The sequence below is a fragment of the Nomascus leucogenys genome, chromosome 20 (assembly GCF_006542625.1).
Source record: "Nomascus leucogenys isolate Asia chromosome 20, Asia_NLE_v1, whole genome shotgun sequence".
NCBI lineage: Eukaryota > Metazoa > Chordata > Mammalia > Primates > Hylobatidae > Nomascus > Nomascus leucogenys.
In genome coordinates, this window is record NC_044400.1 from 42,013,717 (window position 1) to 42,028,347 (window position 14,631).

At 38.9% G+C, this 14,631-nt stretch overlaps 1 protein-coding gene across 1 annotated transcript in view; it reads left to right on the forward strand.

Annotated features, from left to right (window-relative positions):
• Positions 1-436: 436 nt before the first annotated feature.
• The window catches only part of KCTD8 (potassium channel tetramerization domain containing 8), a 284,207-nt gene continuing 270,012 nt past the window's right edge, over positions 437-14,631 (forward strand). Inside the window, exon 1 of the mRNA XM_003258637.3 lies at positions 437-3,395. Coding sequence (XP_003258685.1) covers positions 2,435-3,395 — 961 coding nt within the window. The 5' untranslated portion in view covers positions 437-2,434. The remainder of the gene's footprint in view (positions 3,396-14,631) is intronic.

The following is a 14,631-nucleotide window of genomic DNA, read 5'->3' on the forward strand; positions in this document are numbered from 1 at the left end:
GTATGAAGAGGGAAGAAATTAAGAAAAAATGTTTAATAACGTTGAAGGAATCATTTTAAAAAGGAATATATCAAACAATACTTATTCATTGTGAATTTTTGAGATGATTCATTTAGAGTATGAATTTTCGACCATTTTATCTTATAGACATAATTTATTTAATTCAAAAGTAAAGATGGATTTCAACCTGATAATATTAGCGACTTCATATTCATATGCATATTTATTATATATCCACTTCATTACAATTCTACAGTCTGCACCATACTTATCATTGGGGACGTTTACCTTATGATAAATGGGCTTCATTAGTAGTGGTTTGAGGCATTATTGTTTATTCATCTATGAGGGTTATAAAGCATGTATTAATTCATTTATCCAGGAACGATTACTTTAAATCCCGAATACTTTCTTATTCTTCTAATGAGGCAGAAAATAGTGTATTATTTCTATTATTTTAATACTTGGTTTTGACTTTTAAATGAAGGCTAAAATCAATTAAATTAGTTAATTTGATCAATCAGTTTATAAATTTGGCAGGACACAACAGTTTTGAGTAAAAAGACTGCATGACAATGCATACCGAAACCCCCGTTTTAAGTCTCGGTCTTTTGGCAAATATATTGTGTTCTTTCATTGGTCCATTAGGCTCTCTCTGCTTCATGTAATGCAACTTCAAAATTGGTATAACATCGTCTATGGATGTAGCTTATAAGGATCAATGATTTAAACATAATTTGTAATGCTCCAAAAATAATGTATTAATTTACAACCGTATCTGAAATTCGATACTTTTTTGGGTGGTTTGAAGAAAAGGAGTTGTTAGTAGGCATTTAACTTTTGTAAAAATATTAAAATCTGTATATCGACTGCTAATGGATAAAGTTCATCTGTAATATTATGATAATTGAAGCAAACCACTTTGTGCCACAATACACCCTCTTCTCTTTTGTACTTCATAAATCAATGATTCTTTATGTTTCTGAACACAAAAGTATGCCCCAGGGTAGAAGAAAGATTTCTCATTTGCATTCCTATTTTCAGTCTTTATCACAAGTAATGCTCATTTTGCAGACTGTACCTGTACTATGTACACATGGAAATTAAGGTGAGCTTAGATTCATAAAATTTTTATTTGTGACCTTACTCTTGGGGTTAGAAGACTAATAAAAATATCAGCCACTTCTCTTGCTTGATGGAGCTGAAAGGGAAATGGAGAGATTAATGAAGAGACTGATCAGGATTAGACAGAATGAACAAAACGAGAAAGTTTCCTCTCGGGCTCTCTCTCTCCCTCTATAAACATTTATTAAGCATCTACTATAAAACTAAAAATTGTAAAAATGTCGGAAGAAAAGAGTCGTTACATACACTCCTTTATTATTGTGAACTGAAACCAGATTTCAGAGTTTTAAAAATTATTCAAGAATATGCAGTGCATGCAGTCGTGAAATTTGATTCTAAGAGAGGTACACGCATTTAGCCCTTCACTTAAACTGTATCATAAAGCCACTACAAGAGATGCACCTTCCCACCCTCACGTAATCTTTTTGCAAGCACTGCTCGCAAGCCAACATTTGTGGTGATTTCAGATTAGGAGCCTGGCATCTTTGCTATAATCAAAACCTTATTCTCCCCTCTCCGCTCCTCCACTCCTTACCTTAATGAAAGTGCAAAAAACTAGTTTCACTGGGGAGGGAGGCAAGGAAGGAAGGAAAAGAAGGAAAGGAGGGAGGAAAGGGGGTGGGCACAGATCCAAGGAAGGAGTGAAATGAACGAAGGACAGCGCTGTCCCTTTTTCTCGCGTTTGCTTTAAAGCTCCCTGCCTGCCTGTCCCCGCGGGTCCGGGAGCCGCACCTCTCGCAGGCTTGGCTCTCGGCCCCGCCCCCTAGCGTCGGAGCCCGGGAGCCGCGGCGGGAGCCTATCTCTTTAAATGACAGCTGAGGCTCGGGTCCCAGTCCGGGGCTTGACGTCAGTGCCTCCTCCCGGGCTGCCAGGAGTAGTTAGCGCCACCGTCGGCGCTCCGGCCTCGCGGCGCGCTCACAAGCTGCCGGGGCGGCGAGTTTTCTTTGCTTCAGCCCCTCCTCCGGCCCTCCCCACGGAGAGCCGAGCAGCAGCCCTAGAGCCTCTCGCAAGTCTCTCTCACACTTCCCCGCCCTCGCCCCAAAGGAGCAGCCGCTCGTTCTTGCCTCTCCATTGCCGCCGCCGCCGCACCGGCGGAGCTCCTCTCCCGCGCGTCTCTCCTTCGATGGAGCTCGGGCGCCGCCGACGCCGCCGCTGCCCCGAACCCTGAGCGGGGCCGCCCCGGCCGGAGGAACGCACCGCCCCGCCCGAGGGCGCACAGCGCCCAGGAGCACGCGGAGGGCTGGGGCGCGGACTCCGGGAACAAGAAAGTGCAGCTCTGTCGGGTCACTGGGCCGGCGGCGGGGGGACTATGGCTCTGAAGGACACGGGCAGCGGCGGCAGCACCATCCTGCCCATTAGCGAGATGGTTTCCTCGTCCAGCTCGCCCGGCGCGTCGGCCGCCGCCGCCCCGGGGCCCTGCGCACCCTCGCCCTTCCCTGAAGTAGTGGAGCTGAACGTAGGCGGCCAGGTTTATGTGACCAAGCACTCGACACTGCTCAGCGTCCCGGACAGCACTTTGGCCAGCATGTTCTCGCCCTCTAGTCCCCGTGGCGGCGCCCGGCGCCGGGGCGAGCTGCCCAGGGACAGCCGGGCGCGCTTCTTCATCGACCGGGACGGCTTCCTTTTCAGGTACGTGCTGGATTATTTGCGGGACAAGCAGCTCGCGCTGCCTGAGCACTTCCCCGAGAAGGAGCGGCTCCTGCGCGAGGCCGAGTATTTCCAGCTCACCGACTTGGTCAAGCTGCTGTCGCCCAAGGTCACCAAGCAGAACTCGCTCAACGACGAGGGCTGCCAGAGCGACCTGGAGGACAACGTCTCGCAGGGTAGCAGCGACGCGCTGCTGCTGCGCGGGGCGGCGGCCGCCGTGCCCTCGGGCCCGGGAGCGCACGGTGGTGGCAGCGGCGGCGGCGCGCCGGACAAGCGCTCGGGCTTCCTCACGCTGGGCTACCGGGGCTCCTACACCACCGTGCGCGACAACCAGGCCGACGCCAAGTTCCGGCGTGTGGCGCGCATCATGGTGTGCGGGCGCATCGCGCTGGCCAAGGAGGTCTTCGGGGACACGCTCAACGAGAGCCGCGACCCCGACCGGCAGCCGGAGAAGTACACGTCCCGCTTCTACCTCAAGTTCACCTACTTGGAGCAGGCCTTTGATCGCCTGTCCGAGGCCGGCTTCCACATGGTGGCGTGTAACTCCTCGGGCACCGCCGCCTTCGTCAACCAGTACCGCGACGACAAGATCTGGAGCAGCTATACCGAATACATTTTCTTCCGTAAGTTCGCGGCCCCGGCGTTTCCCAGCACCCCTCGCCCCCTGCTGACCCGCCGCCAGTTTGAGCCCCGCTGGAGGCCCCGCAGGGGTGTCCGGGGCAGGAGCTGGTTAACTCTTCATAGAGAGCGGCTCTCCCTGCACGACTCCCTTATGCAGTAGACATGATTTACATTTCGCCTATTCGGATATTTCCGTCTCTACTCCCCCTTTCTAGAACTCAGTAGCACCCAGCTCCCAGCTGTCTGCTTGCTGAACTTTATTGATCTTGCCTTCTCGGCCCAGCCCGCTCCAGGATGCCAGGGACTCCTCGGTTGCGGAGGACAGGGTGGGAGAGACTGGGGCACAGGGCCGGGTGCATAGACCCTCCTCCACCCCTTTGCTTTTGCAGGACTGCTGGGGGTCATTTCATGTGGTGTCCCTGCAGAGGGCAGGATGCCATAACAAGGCATCGCCTCGCACCGCCTGGATGACCTGCTGTTGGTGCAGCTGCCGCGCGGGAGCCTCCAGTTACGGGTGGTTTTCTAGAGGGCAGGGGAGAAGCGATAAAGGTGCCCCCAGAGACCCCCGAGGGGGCGGGGGCATGAGAGCGGGTGTGGGGAAAGGGGACTCCTTGACAGGTGGAAATCCAGATTTCCCTGCGTCAGTTATCTCTAGTCTAATTGCCCAGTGTTTGGGACAGGGGAGGGTGGAAGGAATTAGAAAGTTTGGATGTCTGAGTGCTGCTCTTAGGGTTGGAGATTAGGAGCGGCAAGGGAGGAAGGAGGGAAGGTGTTGGGGAGGGAGGGGAAGAGTGAGAGAATGATTGTTTCCTTCTCCAGCGCGAAAGCGGGGGTTGAGTCCACTTTCTCAGGGTGAATAAATAGAGCGATTTTCTGAAATGAGAGAGTGAAGGAATAGATTTGGGAAATCATCTGGGGTGCGTTTTGCAGTGCGCTTCCGGAGCGGGCTATGTGGAGTTCAAGAACCCTACCAAATACCATCATCTGAACCTGGGGATTGGGAGTGGGATTGGGAGTGAGGTGGGGCTGTGGGGGGCACAATTCTCAGTGGCGTTTATGAAGTGAAAAGACAACGACTAGAGAGCGATTTGGACAAACAAGAAGCCAGCTGGGATGGCAGCAGGAACATTATTTGGCAAAGGTTTTTCCTTTGGCCAGACACAAGTTAAAACTTGCATGTAGCATAGGGAGAATAGCCTTGAAATCCTGTGATGGAAATAGACCAGCTTACATTGAATTTATTTATTTTGGTAATTCAGTCACTACAGTAATTGGGAACTGAACAATTTTCTGGACTTTATTTTGACTGGAGAAGTGGAAGGAGCCTCTCCTTGCACAGGTGCAAGCTTAACTGGAAGGTTGGCTTAGTGTTTGTATATTCTGGTAACCTTGGAGGTTGGGTGACAAACCACAGCACACAGATTCTCCGAGTTAGACTGCTTTTTAAAGTAATGCTGGATTTCTTGAGAACGGTTTCAACAGAGAAGCAAATGAAGTGTCTGTCCACTGAATTGGTAGCTAAAAAACTGTCTTAATTATATCAAAGTATTACTTGTTACACAATAAAAAGATTAATGGTCAGAAAAGCCACCCAAGGGAAGATATTTTATTGCTTGTATAAAATTGACATCTCTTAAATATATATTGAGTAATTAAGTATTTTAGCACCATTTTATTTCTTATCATTGTGACCTTTGTCAACAACTTTTTAGATTTTAAACCATTTAAGTCATTTCAATGTAGATTTCCAAGCATTTCAGAAGATGAGGTAAAATGAACTTTTGCCTTTCTCGTAGTTAGTGTTTTTTGTTAGAGAAGGTATAAGCGTGAATGTTCTGCACAGTTTTCTGAAATTTTGAAAATCTTACTTGGTTTTGGTTTTTCTTATTCCTCTAGAAAGATGTGGACATGAAAATGATCATTACTTTGATTATGAAGAGATAATACAGGTTATCTCTACATTAGGAAAAAAGTGCCCCTAGTATATTGAAACTGGAAACTTAGCTAATTTAGTTAATGAGATAAATTTGAGAGATATTTGAAATTCAGGATGTTTCACTTCTAGAGCTACAGAAGTGTTAAATATTCATATTATGAATAACTACTTTCAGAGTACTCATATTATTAATGACCTCTGAAATTCATTCATAAAAAATCCCAGAAATCTAAGGAGGCAACCTGTTTTGGGAGAAAATATGCAATTCCAGATTAAATATTGTTCTTTTGAAGTGGTAAGCTAACCCAGTGGAGTTGTCATTTTAAATTTTGGGTGTAAAATTTGTCTTGAATATTAGAATACATATATTTATTTTATTTTTTACAGCTTTCATTATATTTTTACACATTATTTTGAATGGGATTCATTTCAATATTTGGTGAATGAAAACACACTGTAAAATGTTTGTATTTCCATCCTATTCGGTTTAGTTGATGACAAAATGTATTTATCTTATTTGGCAAGTTTCTATTTAAAAAGATTATCAGTGTTATTCATAAGAGCAAAATTACTGGATGACCTTATTTGTCCACTTATGTTTTAGATGCAGAAAATAACCTTAATAGCTTTTATTTCCCCCTTTGACACCCTTTTTTTCAGCAAGTATTTATTTGTTGTGTGACATTTATTTAGTGTATGACAAGTATCAGTCACTTTAACACCTTTTAAAATCTGGGTTCCATGCGAACTTAGTAGTTGAAACTATTGTAGTTTACACACTTGAGCATCAATTTTAATTCCCCCCCCAACCCCCGCCGCCCCCACCACACCTGAGTTTCTGCAGTAGAGGGGAAGAAAGTGGCAAGTGGTTCAGTAATCCCAGATACTGCTATTTTCCAAACGTGTGATCTTGGTTAAATTATTTACTTGTTCTCTATCTTAGTTTCCTTACCTGTATTACAGGAGTTATCACAGTACCAGTTTTATAGGATTTGAGAATATACATGTAGTGCTTAGACTAGCGCCTGACTCATAATAAAAGCCTAACAAATGTTAGCTGTTACTATTGTGAGTAGCATGTTACTGTTTTTATTGTTCTTGTCAACATTAAATTTTAATTTTGTTTTATAATAAGTATAATTAATTTAATTCTAAAGTTAACGGAAAAATTATTTTGCAATTAAATGATAGCATACTATACTTTCAGAATTATGAAATAACCAATTAAATAACTAATTTATTTCCTTGAATTTGAATTTGAATTTTTCAGGCCAAGTCACTGAAGGTTGCTAATCATATTCCAATTGGTTTTTCTGGATTGACTCCAACAGAACCCATTTTCGATTTGGGGCCAAGAAGTGTTTTAGCACTAGGACTTGAAACTTTGGCAATATATTCCGATAAATATTGAGCTAGATTCATATCTCCTTAAGTGCTTGTATCCAAGTCATTGGGTTTTTATGCTCAAGGTTATATACAGGCTATTAAACTTTAATATCAGCTTCATTTGGCTACATGAACCCTTATATCTTTTCTCAGTCTTAACTCATTATTTATCAAGTGTTTTTAGTACACTGCAACATACACTGTTACTATTAAATTCTATATTATTCTTCTAATACTGAAGATGGATTGTCCTTTCTTGGGGGAAAAACAGTGATTAATTGTGCTTTCTGTTTTGGGGGGATGTCTGGTGAGTGTCATTGTGGCTGCCTTTAGCAATATCTGGGAGACAAAAAAAGACATTTTATGTTGGCAATGAATTATATAGAATATAGTTAACGTGCTTGGAATGTGACAGGTTGATTATCCTTAGATAAAAACTAGCTTTTTATGTTTTCTTTCTTTCTCATAATCAGTGAGTTTGCAGAAAAGGTAGTGCTGATGTATTGTTCTTCTCTTCTAACAGTGCTTCAAGTTTTGAACTCCCATGTTTTGGTTGAGCAGTATGTGTGTGAATGTACACCTTTCTCTAGGTTGTACTTGATATTCTTTAAATTTGGTATATCTTTTTTTGTTTGTTTGACACATGAGAATGCCAGATCCAGGAATTAATGCTGTTACTGAACTGGGCTGTGAAATGTAATTTGTCTTAATGAATTTTTATATCCACTCTTTTAAATTCATTCTGATTTATTTCACTGTGTTGAGTTGAAGAAAACTAGTTGAGTTGAAAATATTCAAACAGCTATTCAATCCTGAGGTAGCATGCTTGCTGAATTTAAGAGCTTTCTAAGAAACATCTTGAAAAATCGTTTTGTTTAGGTGAATACTATTAAAATTGCATCTTTTATGAGCCTAAAAATACTTCTTTGATTACCAAACATCATTTTATGGAAGTTAATTTTGTTAACCACAATTTTAAAAGTTGATTATTTTTCTCCCAAGTTACTACTTATTTTTACAATTACAATGTGAAAATTTTCTCTGCAGCCACATGGCTGAATGACTTTTGAATTAGTGAGAAATAAGCAAAAGGAGAGGATAACTTTTGAAAACATCAAGATTCTGATTTAATGTAGCTACTTCTGGTAATAAAGCAGACAAAATGACAAAAATCTTGGAGTGCAAAAGTTTAGAGGCTGTGCTATGACACTGATTGTTGTTTAATGGCATTGAACTTTTATATCTGGCATAGTTCTGTCTTTGAACTTATCTTTTTTTGTGTTGCTATGGCTTTGGCTTTCCCTGCCATCCTTTTCAGCTTTGTGTGGGTCAATCTTTATGCAGGTAATGAAGCTGAAAAACTGAGTGGCTACAAGCTTTATTTGACGAGGTTCTTTCTCTTGTAGCTGAGGATGCTAGGACTTTCAATTTGTGTGTGTGTGTGTGTGTGTGTGTGTGTGTTTATATACATTAGTTAAGAAGAAAAACCTCTTTGGAAAAAAGAGAAATATGTATAAAACCAGTATTTAATTATTAGCTGTCATAAATTATTAGCTGGAATTTGTTTAAAAATGTGAAAATGATTGCGTGTCATTTAAAAGTCAGCCTTTTTATAGTTAATAATTTTTAAATTTTTTATTTTTTTTGAGACAGAGTCTTGCTCTGTCACCCAGGCTAGAGTGCGGTGGTGTGACTCGGCTCACTGCAACCTCCGCCTCCCAGGTTCAAGTAATTCTCCTGCCTCAGCCTCCCGAGTAGCTGGGATTACAGGCACCTGCCACCATGCCCAGCAAATTTTTGTATTTTTAGTAGAGATGGGGTTTCACAATGTTGAACAGGCTGGTCTTGAACTCCTGACCTCAGGTGATCCACCTGCCTAGACATCCCAAAGTGCTGGGATTACAGGCATGAACCACCATGCCCGGCCGTAATTTTATATATAGTTAATGGATAATCTATCTTTTTAAATTGCTAAGGAAGTACATTTCAAATATTCTCATTACAAAAAATAAGATTAAATAACTCTTTAAAATCATAAAAGTAGTACAAGTAGTTTTAGGGACTTTCGTTAAAAAAAAGTACAGTTTTAATCAGCACCACTAGTAAGTGCCACTAAAATCTTGATTCATTTTCTTCCAGTCTTTTTTCTGTGTACACATAGATAAAAAGACATATTTTTAAAAAGTCATGATCATATTATATAGATGGTTTATATGCTGTCTTTTCTTGGTTTATTTGGTTTTATACATTTAATAAGTTTACACATTTAATGAAATTTCCCCCATGACATTAAAATTTTTATTGACATCTTAAATAACAAAAGTACAATACATATACATTGCCACAGTTTTATAAATATTGGTATTGAATATTTTGTTTGTAAGCTCAGAAGAAAATTTGATTATTTCAAGATACAGAATCTGTTAAAAAATTTACTATCATATTTATTATCACCTAATTTTATGCTAAGTGTTTTGCATACATTACTTTGTTTATTTCTTATAATATTCCTTGAGCTTGACATTAGTTCCCTAATAGTTCGATTAGAAAACTATGATTTAGGACATTAAGTAACATCCCTGGTTTGTAGAGCTTGTATAGGGCTGAGCTGGGATTTGAATAGTTCTCTTATTTCAAAGCCCTTACTCTTAAAACACTGAAAAATAATGCCTGCTTCCTGCAGTCAATTTGGCAAATATATTTCAGTGTCTACTGAGTACTTAGAACTTCTATTTATAAGCAAAAAAGTGTGGTCTGAAATGTATATGAGTGAACTCGAAATTTTAAAATTTATGTTAAATTTCCATAGAAATATAGTAAATATATATTTTATGTCTTTACTTGCTGGAAGAGTTATTTTATGGATTAATGCTACTGTATTCATGAATATTTTTTATAATTAAAGAAAATAAAACATTTGACTCCATTTAACACTTTTTTGAGGGTAACCAAGTTATAGGTTTGATAAAACAGTAAGACCTGTAGGCTCAATAAACTGACTTAAATTTAAAGTGCTTTTTTTTTTTTCTTTTAGTAGTGTGAGGCTACAGCACCAGAGGTTTTGCAAGGACTTACCTAAAGATCAGAGTAATTTTATTTACAAGATTTCAAAGTCATTCCAACAAGTAAATTAGCTGCTTTATAATTTGTAAGTATAATGGAAAATATAGGTGTCATCTGCCTATCAGCCATATACGTCTCATTATTAGTTTCTATTAATGATACCAGTTTCTGATTATTGTCTGATTGTCATACAAATTTAGTTGTATTTTGCTTTTTTAAAAAATGAAAATATATGAAGTATTCTATGCTGAGTTATATCATTTATAAGTTTATTCCCTGACCCATTGGCTTTTCAGGGTACCTCTTGGCATCATAGCCATGTAATGCTAAGTGAACCCCTGCTGTAGAGTCCTTCACACTTCTCTGTCTTTTCCCAGTGCACTAAGATATGTCCCTCATTGTGTTTCCTACAATATGTAATGATCTTTTCGCATGTTGATCTTCTACAGTAGCTTTCTCTCTCTGTGCCTGAGAGTGGTATTCTCAGCCTCTCAGGGCAGAGGCTAAGGCCACATTAAGAACTTAAAAAGTATTTTTCTGAATGAAAGTGTGAATTAAGGAATGAACTAGAGATGTTGGAATTTCCATTAGGTTGTTACTAAATTTGAGGTTAAGTTTCACTTCAACTTAAAGTGCATTTATTGAACAACTACCAGGCTAAAGCATGGGCAAGACATACAAATATGAATAAGACAGAGACCTTGTGTTTAAGGTGATCTCAATAAACTTTATATAATTGTGAATTATGTTATAGAGAGGTTATTTAGTATGTTAAAAAGAGGGCAAAAAGCAGGAGTAATGACATGAGAAGTTGTTACATAAGCACCTATACGAAATGAAAATAAGTAAAATGTTAACTAAAATATGGGATAGATTAAAATAATGTTATAAATGAAGTTGTTAGATTTGTAAACACACACATACAGGTGCACACACACACTTCTTTATATTTAAATTATTGGTGGAAGCTGGGTGCGGTGGCTCACGCCTGTAATCCGAGCACTTTGGGAGGCCGAGGTGGGTGGATCACCTGAGGTCAAGAGTTTGAGACCAGCCTGGCCAACGTGGCTACTAAAAATACAAAAAATTAGCTGGGCGTGGTGGCAGGCACCTGTAATCCAAGCTACTTGGGAGGCTGAGGCAGGAGAATTGCTTGAACCCGGGAGGCAGAGGTTGCAGTGAGCTGAGATCCCACCATTGCACTCTAGCCTGGGCAACAGAGTGAGACTCTGTCAAAAAAATAAATAAATAAAAAAAAATAAATGATTGGTGAAATAGAAGTTGTAAGGGATCAAAAGTTAAGTGACTTCATTAATTTAGAGTGTTGGGCAAATGTTCCATACCCCAAGCCTACCTACTACCACAGGTAGTGTTAAGTACTTGCTTTAAAAAAATCTTAGATACAAAGAGAATATTGCCTCCTGACGTAGGCTTTATTATAGAAATTAAATATAGGAAGTATCTGATAATACTGATAAGGTATCTGTAAAAGTAAGGATCCAGTTAATTCTATCTTACAATCTTGATTCATTTTTTAAAAGGCATCTTAAAATATACTTAACAGGTATTACTGTTTCATAATCAATATTACAATATCAGTTTTACTTATGTTTCTTAACGTCGTGTCAAAGTAGTTAATAAAAATAAACCAACTTTGCTGGTAAGAACAACAGACAGCTTCATGATTCCTAATTGGACACTTACTAGTTCTGTGCTTATTCAACATTAAACTTAGTTAAATGTATGTTCAAAAATTAAGTTGGAATTTTATTTCTACCATATTGTAACCAGTCTCTCATTAAACTCTGCTTTTATAGGGGAAAAAAGCAAATAAAATGGAAGAAACTAATATAATAAAGAAATATGTAGTATTGACTTAATATCACCAGAATGGTGAATGATTTAACCACTCAGTTTTGTTATTTTTGTTGATTTCACCAGTTACAATATCAAAAATCTTGAGAATAGGATTCATATTATATTGCTCTTTCTCATCATTTGGCATAATTGGGTGTGTTTTCTAATTTTTGGTATAAGTAAAATAGGGAGAGTAATACTGTGTTTATGGAGTGACAATGCCAGAATCTGTTGGTCTCTACTCCTAAGAGGTGAATACTTGAACACAATGAATGTTCTAATACTTCTAAATCAGATTCCTTGAAAAATTCTGGCTGTAGCTTTAAGATCTTGGGAAAATAATTTCATGCTCCCTCCTGAAGGGAAAGTGAAACAATCATATTCACTTTAAAGCTTTGTTATGAGGATCAAATAAAGCAATCCACAGTTAGAATGGTATCAGGCACAAATGGTATCAGGGACAAATTAAAAGCTCAATACATGTTAGCTTTTGCTGTTTATTAATTTCAGGTCCTCAGAATAATGCATAGGCAATCCCATTTCTTTACAATAATTCTCAGTACCAGATTTCTTCTCTCTCTTTTTTTTTTTTAAGGAAGTTGGAAGCAACTCCTATCTAAAAGCTGCCCTGAAAATGTCCTGTTACCATTGAGTTCTTATTTTTTAAAATTATTGATCTACTAAGTATAAAATAAATTGTAATGTATTATTAAAATAAGTCTATTCTAGTTGGTTTTTCATTGATTAGGTGGAAAAATGTACTCTTCCACGTCTAGTGCTGGTCACTGGCTAATTATGACACAATTAAAAATAATACTTGTAGTCAATGGAAATTGTCTCAAACTCTGGCGCAAAGCACTTCTTAATCATAATCTTTATTTATATTTCTGATGAGGGCTTTTAGTTTGCAGTTTCAACAGTTTTATGCACAACAACAAATTGTCACAGAGCCAGGTGGGCTCAAATACTGCCCAGAGTCTAGGCATTTGGCCAAAATTTCAGGCTAGATTTTGGATTCAAATACGTATCTTCACAATTTTAAGAAAACTATGTTAGCTGTCAACTCAATCAGCTCTAATTGAAACCACTCTGGCATATCTTCAATATAAGTTTTCTAGTTGCTCAAAGTCCAGGTATTTGAAGAAACCAGAGAAATCTGAGGCAGATGCTGGCAGACATTCAGAAATAATTCTCCAATATTCTGATCTCTTTTATTCTGGTTGGTAAGTCTGCACCTAGCAGGTCTCCTTGTAAGGATTCATACATATGATTCCAAAGTGACTTTTGCTTTTGATAAGAAAAGTTGCTCCAGTGGCAGCTTTATGGTGAGTGGAGGGAGGTAGCAGGTGTGATGGTCACGAATTATTGGTATCATTTATGTGGTGGATTTGGGGATGAATCCTTCTAATGGTGATTCTAATTTAGAGTAAAAAAGAGATTTAGCAATCAAAGTCCTTGGGCTATATTCTTAACCTTCATCACTATGTAGATTTGTTTTATTTTGTGGTTCTTTACTTTTCTATACTTCAGTACTTCAGGGAGAAAATGGTAGAAATTGATCATCTTTTTCACCTTATCTCCATGTAGTGCCATAAGTATTGTGTGCCAAGTAATCTGAGCTAAATAAAAATAGAGTATTTGTCCTTACTTTAGTGTGTCAGGCTGTCATTTCTTTTAAAAATGTGTTAAGTATATTGCTATTAATAAAACGTTTACTGAGGTGAAACACCTTTTCATGCTCTATTTCATTTAACGATTTTCAAAAAAAAAATCAGAAACATAAAAACTATCAAACTGAGGGAATTCCAGATTAGATTAATTTTAAGGTACTGAATCATATCTCTTCTTCAGTTCGTTTATATTTATTCATGCATTCATTAACCAATATTATAAACTAAGCAGCCTCTTAGATATTGAAGGTGTGGTAGTAAACAGTAGTGAACATATTTCCTACCTTTCATGACTGGGACCATGACATTTGTAGGATATGTGTATTGTCTGACTTTAGATTGCACGTGTTAGGTGAATGGCACGCCTAATAGATACATAAGATACAAGTTGTGAGGTTCTGTGTGATGGCCAAAGCTCATGGCTGAAGACTGACTGTATCTCCTACTAACTTCTGACCACAAAGTTTAGGCATGATGGTGTGTTTTTGTGTGTGTGTCTACACACACACAAGCATGTTTTGGGAGAGCATCAATATGACTCTGTAGCTACTACTGGCTATTAAAAACATTTGCCCTCTGAACTGTGATTGAATAGTGACCAATTTATGTTAGAAATGAGATATAGTTAACATTGATCCTATGCTAAAAATGGCCTGTTTAGAGAAAAATGGAGTATTTTGAAAGTGATAATCTTTTTGGTCTCTGTATTATACCTGACTCCTTTTCTGAGAAATTTTACCATATGCAGAAATGCAAAATCTATTCAAAAGTCCAGATTTTGCCATATTTCTTATAAACATTGCCTATTTCCCATGAAGAAATCCTGAAGTCAAATTAAAATGAAGATGTCTCCTGGTTACCTTTGACAAGTATTCTATATGTGTGATTAAATTAGAATTTGAAATGGTTTTGGTATATTCCTTTTCATTTCAGTCAGGTGGACCTGTGATGGGTGATTTAGCATGCTTCATAGACAGTGGGAGAAAGATAATTGCTATGTAATAGAAGATACAGACCTTGTTAACAATGGTTAGTGCTGCTAGCAAATGGCACCAAGAATAAATATTCTAGGAATCTCATCATGAAAGTTGCTATAGCTTAGTGTAATCATTTACTTTTCTTCTACTGGACTGATGTGTTTCTAAAGCATGAAAGAACCATTATTATACTTCAGTTTTTACTTGCTGTATTAGCATGTTTACATTGTGAAATAAACTTTCAAGATGTCTGTTTTATAGCTGCCACTCTCAAGCCATATTTATCATACTTATAATTTGTTATTTAGCATTCATACTGTGAAACTCAGTAATACCCAGTGTTCGGTTA